The following is a 13,747-nucleotide window of genomic DNA, read 5'->3' as shown; positions in this document are numbered from 1 at the left end:
CTTTGCAGAATTGGTGTAAACGAGTGAACGACAAAGGCGAAATCGTTATACCGTTGTTCAAAATAGTTTTTCAGCATGTCGAAAAAAAGTCGTTGGTCTTTGAAAGATAATTTGCTAATCGGTTCGTAAAATTAGAAATCTTTCAGTCGTTCGTAAAAAGGTTTAAAAAAAGTAGGTGTGTGGTATGGTCATGATCACCCCGGCGAACGTTTTAAACGACCATGTAACGACCGCAAAATAATTGTTACACTACATATATTGTTCACGTTATGTGTTATCATCGCTAAAAAAAATCGTTTAGTGATCGTTAACGAACAGTCATTGGAGCGAGTTTATGACCGATAATCGTTCCGTGGAATAGGGGTATTAGACTCTTTCAGTAATCACACAAACAGGGATACCCAATGTAGGTAAAGTCGGATGACCTCTTTTCACAGCACAATTATTCTTCCTTTTCTGTTCTCTTTTGAAATCCCGATGATTGGTACACGTTGGCTGCCATTTTGTTATTTTTTTAAATGAATACATATTAACTGTTTGAACTGTTCCTAACCACCCCCATGAAAAAGCTTGAGCACACAAAGTCAAGACTAGACTATTACTCATGAAAGTGTAGTAAGGAAGGAGGTGTCATGACATCACAAACCTGACGCTAGACAAAGCTAGTGCCCAACTATACAAACTAAAACAAATCATCCCCCACCTCTTATTACTCCTGCCTCTTCAAAGTACAACTTTTCAACCAATGGAGCCCTGGGGGTAATAGTGTCTCAAAAATAAATGTTTTGCCCCTATCCAAGGCTTTAGCTTAGTCAGCCTTATGAATAATGATAGTGGTGTAAAATAAAATATTTTAGTGTATAATTCACAAAGCATCATTTTCCTATGTCTCCATATTTCTCTTTATTTACTGTGTACAGATTTCAGCAGACCACAGACATGTTTTGAATAGATCACTAGTCCATCACTGGTGCTTAAAGTAGCGAAAATATGGCATCTGCACAAACCATTGTCCCGATGCTTTCATTTCCACACATCATATTGGTTATTGCAGTACTTATGAGCTGCTAAGTGCCCTCGAGGAAATGGTGTATTCTTCTCAGTCTGGCAAAATGGTGCCACCTCTATCTCACTCAGAAACTGTCCAGGACAGTAGCAAATCCCCATAGCAAACTTCCTGCAGGGCATACTGCAGCTGATAGATCTAAATTTAAATTATACCTAGTATTAATCTAGAGGTGCCGATGTTTGGCTGAAAAGGTATTTGTAATTGGCAACATTGGAATGGCAGTGGCAGAGGATCTGATCTGGGCAGGTGAGTACATTTTTACAGTACCCCTGCTCTTTAAAAAATAAAAAAATTTAACCCTTGCATTGCCTCAATTAATACTGTTAGGAAAGTTAGGGGATACTTTTATTAGGTAATTATGAACCCCAATAACAACCAGTGACATTACCTATATTGTAGTATAGTTTTCTATAGGAATTGCCATATAATACTGTTTATTTTAAAATAGTCTACCCAAAAACATATATAATTACATTTCTGAATTTGTAACTCCAAAATGACTATTTCAACAAAAAATACAAAAATCATAATAAAGTAAAAAGGGCTATGGATACACAGAGACCTCTGTATACATAAGCTTCTGTAATGACTGACAGCAGGGAAAGTGTAACTAAACATTGCAGCCAACCAAGATTGTATTTACAGATTGTGTTGCCACATGCATTTTGGCCTAATATCCTCCCATTATAGTAAGATTTACACTAATCTATTTACATATTGGTTCTCTCTTTTCTGAGCAATCATAATGATTAGTTAGTGTTACAAACAATAGTTGTTAGCATGAGTGATAAAATAAATGGAACACTGCTTATGTGTCCCGCCTTACCTTTCCCTTTGATAAGTTAAGGAAAGGATTTTTTTAACAGCTTTTCACCACAATAGACTTTATTTAACTACCAATCTCCATGTCTGAGCTCATAGAATTATACAGTGAATACTTTAAATCAGAGAAGGTCATGATCTAAAGTTGCTATTAATTACTTTTTGATGTAAAAATAGCACCAATTTCTGCTTTGAAAATGGTGGTTTCACTTTTTTTCACCATGTGGTTCTAACATTGAAATCAATGGTGTGGCGCAGAGACGTTTTTGCCTGTGTGCACATATCCTGAATATTGCTGACCTACTTTCAGGATATGAGACCAGTAAGACAAAAGACAGGTGCAGCCCTTACACTGGCACCTGCCCTGCTGTCCCTGCCTATTTGCCTTGACAGCCCTAAATTGCAGCGGAAAACTAGTTGGCGGCCCCCCATATAGTGTTAATATGTAACAAAGACAGACAAGCACAACACAACAAATCCAAGTCAGGGGTCTAAGTCAGTAACAGGAGGGCGGCACAGTAAAAAACGGGTTTCAATAGAGAAGTCAAAAGTCCAGAAGCCAAAAGTCAGAATACCAAGTACACAATGCAGGGAATGCTAGGTCAAGACACACTAGTAAACTAGGCTCTATCGCAGGCAGGAAAGTGGGGCATGGGGAGGATACCTATGAGGCCTGGAGTCCCAACCCCCAGGCAAGATTGGGGCTGAGACTCCAGCCCCAGGGCACATGCTGACTTTTGACTGGTGGTGTCTGCCGTCAGTCAACAAATGAATCCTACAAACCTAATGCCGATTGGTCGGGGGGCGGTGAAGCCACGGCCACGGCAAAATACAAGGAATCACCAGCACGTCCCCAGCAACTCGGCAGGCTGCTAAGGACGCCGTTGACGTGCCCCTAACAACTGGTCGGGTCGGTCGCCAGGGATACCGTCGGTGCTGCCTGCTCATACTGATACATACTTTGACTGGATGATAGTAAAATAATTTCAGGATGAATTACTAAAATCTACTGTTCAGAGTTGATGGCTGATTTAAACCCTTCCCATATGACTCCATAGAGACATAGACAAAGGAATAAAAAAAAATATGTGTCAGGACTGGCAGGTGTAGACAAGACAAGAGACAGTGGGCCCTAGATCTGAACCCACCCACTGTCACCTGCCTACTTGCCTCAGTCGACCCTAGACCCTAGTCGCGGACAACCACAAAGACGTTCCCTACGCTACGTAAGTGAACACACAGAACAGTACAGACAGACGAACACAATAAAGAGTAATGGAACAAGCCAGGTCAAACCACACGGGCAACGAAGTACAAAATCAGCAACACAACGGGATAGTCAAAAGTCAGGCGGAGGTCAGAACACGGGTACGTCAGGCAGAAAAGGTATAGGACGGGCTTCGCAGGAGTAGGACAAGGGGAGATGGGACCAGGAGTGAACCCAATTAACCAGCACTGGAACTCTGTCTTAGCTTTGCTTTATACTGAGCAAGAGCCCGGTCCGGATCCTCATTGGACTGGTGCTCTGATTCTCCAGGTTACAGACAGGCAGAGAGACCCATCAATCACAGAGACCAGACAGGTGTCAAATCAAGTCCAGAAGCTTCTCAGCTTAACTGCTGCATGTCCGGAAGCTGAGAGGCAATCGGGTGTGGCACACAAAAGCAAAACACCAGGCCCAGTTCAGACCAGGCTACTGCAGATTCCTGACAGTATGTATGCCAGAATTGCCAACCTGATTTTTTAATGATATCTTAAATTACAAATCACAGACAGATAACATTTTATGAGCAAGGAATCATAAAAATTATAAGGTTTATGTTTCTATTTAAGACGCTTTGATAAAGCTGGGCCATATTGTCATTTTTTCAAATATACACCCCTGCTGTATTCTACAATTTGGGCTGGAAGTGGACTGCAGCTTCACAAATTAAGAAGACTGTGAGAGGCGGACACAAAGTGCATTGAGGTTCATTGAGCTTGGATTTAAAAATATTTTATTATCCAGTGCGCATATCAGACAACTGTTATCTACTCCAAGTGATAGAAGGCATTTCACATAATAGCTGTATGAACAGAAAGGAAACTAGTCCACTATTCCAAGTAGTACTAAGTAGTGTGTGGCATAAGCCTATTAACCCCTCCAATTACCATGAAAATAGCCTGATGTTGGAGATGTTGCCATATACGCTGGTGCAAACTGAAGCCTTCCACAGCCTCATGGAGACAACCATCAGTACTCCATCCCCAGCTGGCACTCTTTTTCATGCTGTGCCATACCAGCCTTACACCAGCACATCATGCGTAATAGACCAACGTGGTTACAGGGAAGGTCAACTTAACCACCTACCCATGACCATTGCTTGTGGCCAGGGTTGCTACATTTCCCTGACGGCACACTGGGTGGATGTGGTGGAGGCCAGGAATGATTTGGACCCAAGGTCGATCAACGTCCTATCAACCCCATGAATTGCATGCCCTACTGGTCATGGTTTCCTTGAAAGATTCTTCCACTTACACTCCAGATGCAATAATGTGCACCTCCTACCCTGCAAATGCCCATTCACCTGCACAGTTATCTCCCACTTCCACCACAGGTTCAAAGGACAATATGTCATATTGCCGCCCACCAATGTCCAATTTCAAATTAAATTTTAAATTCAATTCAAATTAAAATTTCAATTTCATATTAAAGATAAAACCACCAGTGTCATAACACAGAGGTTACCTAAGTTTAAAAAGGGTCACTCATCCGGCACTCATCCACAATTTCTACGGTTTACCACCAAATTCCATGGCCTCTTAACAATAATAAGAGGTGTTGAATTTCAATTAAAAATTCAATTAAAATGAAATTTTCTATTTCAAATTATAAATAAATTTATTTTTGAAAGGGGCCGCACCAGGATTTTAACCACAATTTTTACGGGGGTTACCACCAAATTTTATAGGGTCACACCAAGCCCACAATTTTTAAGAGTTTCATACCAGGCTCTTGCACACAATTTTTACAGGGGTCAACACCAAACATGTCAGCGATTTTATGGACAGAAACAAAACAGAGTAGGGCAGCACAGCCTGGAGTAGAGGAGTCTGATATAAGCTTTATGAGGTACACAGCCAGTATATACAGTGAGGACAGTGACTGATACTATATGCTGACCAACCCCTTTAAAGCGACTCTGTACCCACAATCTGTCCCCCCCAAACCACTTGTATCTTTGGATAGCTGCTTTTAATCCAAGATCTGATCTCATCATTAGGAATTCCACTGGCAGGATTTTCCCTATTCCTCTGCAGTGAACACTGCACAGGTGCCTTAATCCCTTAGTGCTGCAGCTAGTTTGTGCCTTAATGACCAGGCTCATTTTTCAAAATCTGACCTGTCTCACTTTATGCGCTTATAGCTCAGTGATGCTTTAACGTATGCTAGTGATTCTGAGATTGTTTTTTTTTTTTTTTCGTAACATATGGCACTTTATGTTAGTGGCAACATTTGGTCACTACTTTGTGAGTATTTTGTGAAAAACATCAAAATATCATGAAAATTTTAAAAATTAGCATTTATGAACTTTGAAATTCTCTGCTTCTAAAAAAGAAAGTCATAGCACATAAATTATTTAGTAAGTCACATTACCAATATTTTCTTTATTCTGGCATAATTTGGAAAACATATTTAACTTTTTTAGGGTTTTATGGGGCTTAGAAATTTTTTAGCAAATTATCACATTTTCGTGAAAGTTTCCAAAACTGATTTTTTTAATGACCATTTCTTTTTTTAAATGGATTTAGGAGGCACTAGACACCTTAAAGAATTAATCTAGGGGTATAAAGAGCATTTTGATCCTACAGGGGCTTGAGGAAAGTATTCACCATTAGGTGGTAAAAAAATGGAAAACTTTAATTTTCCAATAATTTATACGTTTAAATTAAAGTTTCTCATTTTCAAAAGGAACATGAGAGAAAAAGCACCACAAAATTTGTAATGCAGGTTCTCTTGAGTACAATGGTACCTCATATGTGGGTATAAACCACTGTATGGGCAAACAGCAGGGCTCAGAAGGGAATTAGCTTTTTCAATGCAGATTTTGCTGAAGAAGTTTTTGAGCCCCATGTGTGTTTGCAGTTCCCCTGTAGTGTCAGCAGAGAGAAAAAAAAACATACGTCATCCCATTTTGGAAAGTGCACCCCACAAATAATTTATCTTGGGGTAGGATGAGCATTTTGACTCCACAGGTATTAGAGGAAAGTATTCAAAATTGGCCAGTAAAAATTAAAAACTCTAATTTCCAATAATATGTTCGTTTAGTTTGAAATTTCTCAATTTCACAAGGACAGGAGAAAAAAAGTACCCCAAAATCTGTAACTCAGGTTCTTCTGAGTACAACAGTACTCCATATGTGGGCATAAACCACTGTATGGGCACACAGCAGGGCTCAGAAGGAAGGGAGCGCCAATTTTCTGGAGCAAAACCGCAGCTAGTAATACTTATTAGAATAGCGCACTTACTAAAATAAAAAAAAAAAAGAGATTACAGGTAATCTGGGGTAGTTACGGGCAACCTGCAGTGGTTACGGGCAACCTGTCGAGGTTAGGGGCAACCTGCTGTGGTAACGGCAACCTAGAGTGGTTACGGACAACCTGCTGTGGTTATGGGCAATGTGTGGTGCTTACAGACAATCTGGGGTGGTTACGGGCAACATGGGGTGGTTACGGACGATCTGTGGTGGTTACGGACAATCTGGGGGGGGATAAAACTTCACTTTTTATCCCGCCACCAATGAGAATGCTTTGATTATTTTTACTTTTTCCATCACTGTAAACAGAAATAGTCTGTTTACAGAGATGGCGGCGGCCATCTTGGAAGTGATGGCCGCCGGAGGAGGGGAGGGTTAGAAACCGGGCCACTAGGGGGTTAATCTGGGGGGTGGGTGGACACATTTTTCATCTCCCCTCGCCGTGGATTCACGGCGAGGGGAGATAAAAAAAAGTCAGCAGCAGCGCTAGCCAGGGCGCAACCCCACACACTGCCCCGACTCCTCAGCTACCTCCCGTAACTGGGGGAACGGGGTGGGGGCACCGCTGCCTTGTTCTCTGCCATCGCCGTAAAAAGTTGATGCCAGCAGAATAAGGCCCCTTAGTGACCGCCTTAAAAAGCCGTATAGGCGGTCACTAAGGGGTTAACGATCACGCCCATGCGCCGTGTTCTCACAGGTGATGAATAGGGGAATACCTGCCTGGGCCATTCCTAATGATGAAGAGGGTGGGGAGGAGGGATGGAGAGGTTGTGCCGGCCTAATGCGCAGACACTCTAGGCCATGGCAAATTGACACAGGGCTGTTGTTTAAAAGTTGTTTTTTAGGACAATAACTGCATCACCTGCCGAACGGACCCCAGGACAGATCTTGGATTAAAAGCAGCTATCCGAAGGTAGAAGTGATTTGGGGGGGGGGGGACAGATTGTGGGTACAGAGTGACTTTAAAGAATAAAAACATGAAAACTTACTAGTACAATTTCATTACTAAAAGAAAATCTTTGTGTTTATTAATGTTACATTGCTTCTCCCTATGGCTTTTATTGACTCAAGAGAACGCCTTAATGCTCCACCATTCATCTATTTAATCCCTGCACCTACTGTACCAATATCGTACTCCATCCATTCCTCTTGTCCCTTCTACTGTATAGCTTTAGCTTACTGGATCTATCATTTTTACAATTAACATGTTGTTCATTTCACTAGATGCAAGGATTATATTGTATTTAATTTAATTTTTTTTTTATTTCACCCGCACACAATCGGCTTCTATTCCAAGTGTTTGTATCTTCTGTTGTATTTTTAATTGTTTTCTATTTTGTTTAAATCTTTATCATTATCTTCAAATGTTTTTTTTTTTATTTAAAATTTAAATGGATCATGGTAATGTGAGCACAACGACCTATTTCATCATTATCGGGATCTCGGAGAAACCTTTATTACAATATTTTGTCTTCCTCCTGGTTGTGCTCATTTATCTCCTCACTCTCGGAGGTAACATCACCATCTTCCTCCTTGTTTGTCTAGATCACCATCTCCATACTCCCATGTACTTTTTCTTGGCCAACTTGTCTATCATGGATATTAGTTGTTCTACAATCTCTCTTCATAGAATCCTTATTTCTTTTATATCGGGAGATAACACTGTCTCAGTTGTTGAGTGTTTTGTGCAAATATTTTTGTTTTTGTCATTGACTTGTGATGAACTGTTGGTATTGGCGGCTATGGGTTATGATCGCTATGTTGCTATCTGTAACCCTTTACATTATTATCTTGTCATGGATTCAAAGCTTTGTGCCATTCTGGCCTCTCTGTGTTGGGTCTTTGGTTTACTTGAAAGCATACCAATATTAATGGGGCTTTTAAAATTAACCTGTTATGACTCCAATAGGATGGACCATTTCTTCTGTGACATTGTGCCTGTTCTGAAGCTATCCTGCAGTGATACATCATTTTTCCATTTCTATATTTTTACAGTCGGGGTGCTTATTTGTGGATTTACCCCCTTTGTTCTAACATTTATCTCCTACATTTTCATCATCTCCACCATCTTGTCTATACGTTCTAGCAGTGGCAGACGTAAAGCCTTCTACACGTGTTCCTCTCACCTTACAGTTGTCCTCTGTCTCTACGCTTCTCTTGTCTTCCAGTATCTGAGGCCAACGTCATCCATCAATTTAGGCTCCAATAAATATTTCTCTTTGTTTAACACAGCTGCCGTCCCTATACTGAACCCCCTGATCTACAGCCTGAAGAATCAAGATGTGAAAGCCGCTATAAGGAGAAGAATAAAATTTTCAACTGATGAAAATACTGAAGCAACTAAAATTAGGACATAACATCTTTGATCTATTAAACCATTTTCAGGAATTACTAATAAAATTGTTATGTAAAGAAAACTCATAACATTGTTGTATAATTTTTAAAAGGTTTTTAATTGTTTTAAAATATTTTTATTGAGTTTTCAGTACAGTACAGACCAAAAAAATTTAATTTTTTAAAACGGTCAAAGAACATAAATAAATGATAGAAGTTGCCTATCGTTGTAATCGAACTGACTTGAGGAACATAAATAACGTCAATTTTTCCCTCAGGGTGAGCAGCGTAAACACGAAACCCATAAAAATATTGTTTTGTTGTTTTCAATTTCACAAACCATTTTTTTTTCCAGTTTTCCAGCATATTTTATGGAAAAATTAAGTGCAAGTGCAATTGGTGTTGCCAAAAATAAGGGATCATGTGGGTCTATAGGTGAAAAAAATGCAAGCACTATTTCCTTTTAACCCCTTAAGGACAGAGCATGAAATGGCCTTAATGACAGAGACAAATTTTATGAATATGACCTGTGTCACTTTATTCATTAATAACTTGGGGAAGCTTTTACCTATCCGGCCGATTCTGAGATTGTTTTCTCGTGACATATTGTACTTCACATTTCTTGTAAATTGGAGTCGATACTTATAACGAATCTTTATGAAAAAACCCAAAATAACGTGAAAAATTGTGAAAAAATGCATTTTTCTGCTTATACAGAAAATGGTTATACCACATAAATTATATATTAAATAGCATTAGCAACATGTCTACTTTATGTTGGCGGCATTTATTAAACTATATTTCATTTTTTTAGACAATAGAAAGCGTAAAACATTAGCAGCAAATTTCCAAATTTTCAGTAAAATTTCAAAATCAGATATTTTTAGAGACCTGTTCAGGTTTACTGGGTTCACACTACGTATATTTCAGTCAATATTGTGGTCCTCATATTGCAACCAAAACCAGGAGTGGATTGAAAACACAGAAAGGCTCTGTTCACACAATGTTGAAATTGAGTGGATGGACGCCATTTAGTGGCAAATATTTGCTGTTATTTTAAAACAACGGCTGTTATATTGAAATAATGGCAGTTATTTACTGTTATATGGCGGCCATCCACTCAATTTCAACATTGTGTGGACAGAGCCTTTCTGTGTTTTTAATCCACTCCTGGTTTTGGTTGCAATATGAAGACCACAATACTGACTGAAATATACATAGTGTGAACCCAGCCTAAGTGTATTTGAGGGGACTGTATGTTAGAAAGCCCCACAAAGCACCCCATTTTAGAAACTGCACCCCCTAAACTTTGCAAAAGCACATCCAGAAAGTTTTTTAACCCTTTAGGGGAGTCACAGAAATAAAAGCTAAGTGTGTAAGAAATTTGAAAATTTTAATTTTCTGTGCAGGGATTTTATTGTAATCCAATATTTTTCATAATGATAAACCTATTAGCAGAGAAATGCACCCCAATATTTATTGCCCCGTGTCTGCAGTTTATAAAAATACCCCATATGTGGCCCTATTGCGCTATTTGACGCAACCACAAGCCTCAGATATAAAGGAGCGCCTAGTGAATTTCAACGCCTCCGTTATATTTGGTCATTTCTGACTGTACCACTTCAGGTTGGCAGAGGCTCTGGGGTGCCAAAACCTAAAAAACACCCCTAAAGGGACACCATTTAGAACATGGCGCTTTATGTCCACATGTGGGGTATTTACGGACTCGGGGGAAATTGCTCTACACATTTTGTGTTTTTTTTTTCTCTTTTAACCCCTTGTGAAAATGATAAATTCAAGGCTAGACCAACATTATAGTGTAAAAAATGTAATATTTCATTTTCACGCCACATTGTTCCACATTTGTGCCCGTCACCAGTGGGGTCCATATGCTCACTACACCCCTTGTTACATTTCTTGAGGGGTGTAGTTTCCATAATAGGGTCACTTGTGGGGGATTTCAACTGTCTTTGCAACACAGGGGCCTTTAAATGCAACATGGCCCCTCAAAATCCATTCCAGCCAAATCCAGCCTCAAAAAACCAAATGGCACTCCTTCCCTTTGGAGGCTTACCCTGCACCCGCCTGGCGCTTTATGTCCACATGTGGGGTATTTCTGTACTGGAAATTGCTCTACACATTGTGTTTTTTTTTATCTTTTAGCCTCTTCTGAAAATGAAAAAATCAAGACAAGATCAATGATTTAGAGTAAAAATTAAAAAAAAATTACACTAAATGTTGGTCTAGCCTTGATTTTTTTCCATTTCCACAAGGGGTTAAAAAGGAAAATGAACGCAAAACGTGTAGGGTAATTTCCCCTGAGTACGAAAATACCCCACATGTGGACATAATGTGCCATATGGGCACAGGGCAAGCCACCAAAGGGACAGAGCGCCATTTAGAGGCTGGAATGGAGGATGGAGGCCATGTTGCAATTACAAAGCTCCTGTGCTGCCAGGACAGTAGAAACCCCCCAAAAGTTACCCCATTCTGGAAATTACACCCCATAAGGAATCTAACGAGGGGTGCAGTGAGCATATGGACCCCACTGGTAACAGGCACATATGTAGAACATGTGCCGTGAAAATAAAATCCCCGCTGCCCCCCTTGTTAGATTCCTTATGGGGTGTAGTTTCCAGAATGGGGTCACTTGTGGGGGGTTTCTACTGTCCTGGCCGCACAGAGGCTTTGTAATTGCATCATGGCATCCTCTAATGGGAATGGCGGCCATACCTATTTAGCTGGGGAAAAGGGACAATTCTATTTTATTTGGGGGTGTTAGGCCAATTATTAGTTTATAAGGTTGAAAATGACAGGTGTCCATCAAATTCAACCTGTGTTGATCCAGAGGAAGGCAAAAAACCCTCATAAGGCAGACGACAGTAGCCTCATCACTGGGGAAAAATTCCTTCCCGACTCCATAATGGCGATCAGAATAATCCCTGGATCAACGTGACCCCTGAAATAGGAATAAGGGACAGAATTTAGATAATGTAGAACTCCGATGACGTGTGGTACGCCTTGAAGCGATCCAGTATGCAGAGGCCGGGGTGATCAGGACAGGCGTCACACTGGAAAATGGTGTCCTTCCTGATCCCCCTGTTACCCCACACTCTGCACTTCTTCTGGGGTCTCCTGTTTTCCAGTGTGGGGGACGTCACCTGGAAAATGTTGCCCTGGTGCGATACGGGGTCCCTCATATCCAGAAGCGCTGGGTCCGCTCCATGGCTGCTAAATATTAGGGCCCTATTACTGCTTCTGATATTTTCAGATCGTGCCGCAAGCTACAGTAGCTCGGGCAGCGAGGGACCAGAAGAGGGGGTGCTGGTATAAAAGTTATCCCCGTACAGGTGGTAACCTTTATCCAGCAGTGGGAGGATCAGTTCCCGAATTATCTCCCCACTAACTCGGAGGATGGGGGTGGGGGGCATCTGGGGGCTGGATTCGGGTGTACCTTCCTACATACACTCTAAGGGTACGTGCACACTGCAGAATGGCGAAGGATAACCCTTTGTGCATTCCGCAACTGGAACCCATCGGCGGACTGATGCAGGCGCGCGTCTCCATCCGTGTCATAGACTCCATTCTATGCACGGGCGGATTCCGCTCTCCGTCCAATGTGTTCATTCTTTGGACGGACAATGGAATCCGCCCATGCATAACATGGAGTCTATGACACGGGTGCCTGCATCAGTCCGCCGGTGGGTGCCAGCTGCGGAATGCACAAAGGGTTATCCTTCGCCATTCCGCAGTGTGCACGTACCCTTATAAATCTGTAAGTGTACCCGGAGGTACTCTCACAGAGTTTGTAGAATTTCACGCCATACCGTCATCTCTTATTGGGACGGTACTGGCGGAAAAGACGTGTTTGGGGGGCAGGGTACGCTACGCTACCCCCAGACACGTCACTAGATGATGAGGATGAGGATGAATGGAGGAAAGAAGGATCCCCCCCATTCATCCTCACTGGCTGTTTTGGTGGCGGAGACAATAATAGCGTATGCGTCCGATACCGAAAACGCCCTGGGGGCCATTTTTATATGGGGATTGGTATATGGGGTATGTAGTGGTGTAGTGTAAAACTTTATTCAATGTAGTGTAGTGTAATGTAGTGTTTTTTACATTCAGTATAAAAAAAAACCTACGCCACAAATGGTGTTGCTGATAAATGCCGCACTTATGTGCGGCGCACTTATCAGCAGACCGTGGCAGTAGGATATAGAAAAAAACACCTTACGCCAAAAAGGATGAGTCGCTGGTTAGCAGCGCATTTACATGCAATGCTGATCAGCACATTTACGTGCAATGCTGAACATCCCTGTAGCTACTGATAAGTGTGTAATATACACTTATCAGCCGCTAGGGGGCAGTATTCCGGAAAAAGGCGGAAAAAGACGAAGTTAGACGACGAGGGACCTGAAAAAAGCCGAATGGGAGCGCCGGAAATAGCCGAAGAGGACGACGCGAGAAGAGGACGCCGCAGACCCGGAAGACGCCGATCGGGACCCTGGATCCGATGAGTATGGCCCAAATACCTGCTCTGGACCCCTCAGCTACCTAGCTGAGGGGTCCAGAGCAGGTATTTTACACCTTGGGGGCACTTATATCGCCGTGATCGGCCGGTCGGTCCCGGCTGGCTGATCACGGCGATCGGGACCGTGGCACCGGGCCACCATTACTTTTATTAGTAATGGCGGTCGGTGCCGTGAATTGATCAGCCAATAGCGGCGATCGTCAGTACGGGGGGGGGGGGTTAATCACCCCCCGTGCCGACAAGCTATGGTGGTCTGCTGTTAGTAACAGCAGCCATCATTACCCGATCGCCGCGTGTTTACACGCAGCGGTCGGGTAAACATCGGGCGTAAATTTACGCCCTGGTGCGTTAAGTACCAGGCTGCGAGGACGTAAATTTACGCCCGATGTCGTTGAGGGGGGTGGGAGGCTGCACAGTTTTTGGTACTCGTGTCCTTGCCCTCTGCTGTTGCTTTGCATGGCTTTTTAAAGA

General features: G+C 42.0%; 1 protein-coding gene across 1 annotated transcript; it reads left to right on the top strand.

Moving 5' to 3' along the window:
- Positions 1-7,799: 7,799 nt before the first annotated feature.
- Positions 7,800-8,765, top strand: LOC138766469 (olfactory receptor 6C1-like). Its single transcript, XM_069944061.1, has one exon. It carries the CDS (start codon positions 7,800-7,802, stop codon positions 8,763-8,765), a length of 966 nt encoding a protein of 321 aa, XP_069800162.1.
- The last annotated feature ends 4,982 nt before the right edge of the window (positions 8,766-13,747 follow it).

Source organism: Dendropsophus ebraccatus, chromosome 10, assembly GCF_027789765.1.
Source record: "Dendropsophus ebraccatus isolate aDenEbr1 chromosome 10, aDenEbr1.pat, whole genome shotgun sequence".
In the NCBI taxonomy this organism is placed as follows: domain Eukaryota; kingdom Metazoa; phylum Chordata; class Amphibia; order Anura; family Hylidae; genus Dendropsophus; species Dendropsophus ebraccatus.
This window is presented reverse-complemented; position numbering and strand designations above follow the sequence as displayed.

Coding starts and splice junctions, on each gene's coding strand:
- LOC138766469 (XM_069944061.1), top strand. CDS start 7,800: ATGGATCATGGTAATGTGAGCACAACGACCTATTTCATCATTATCGGG.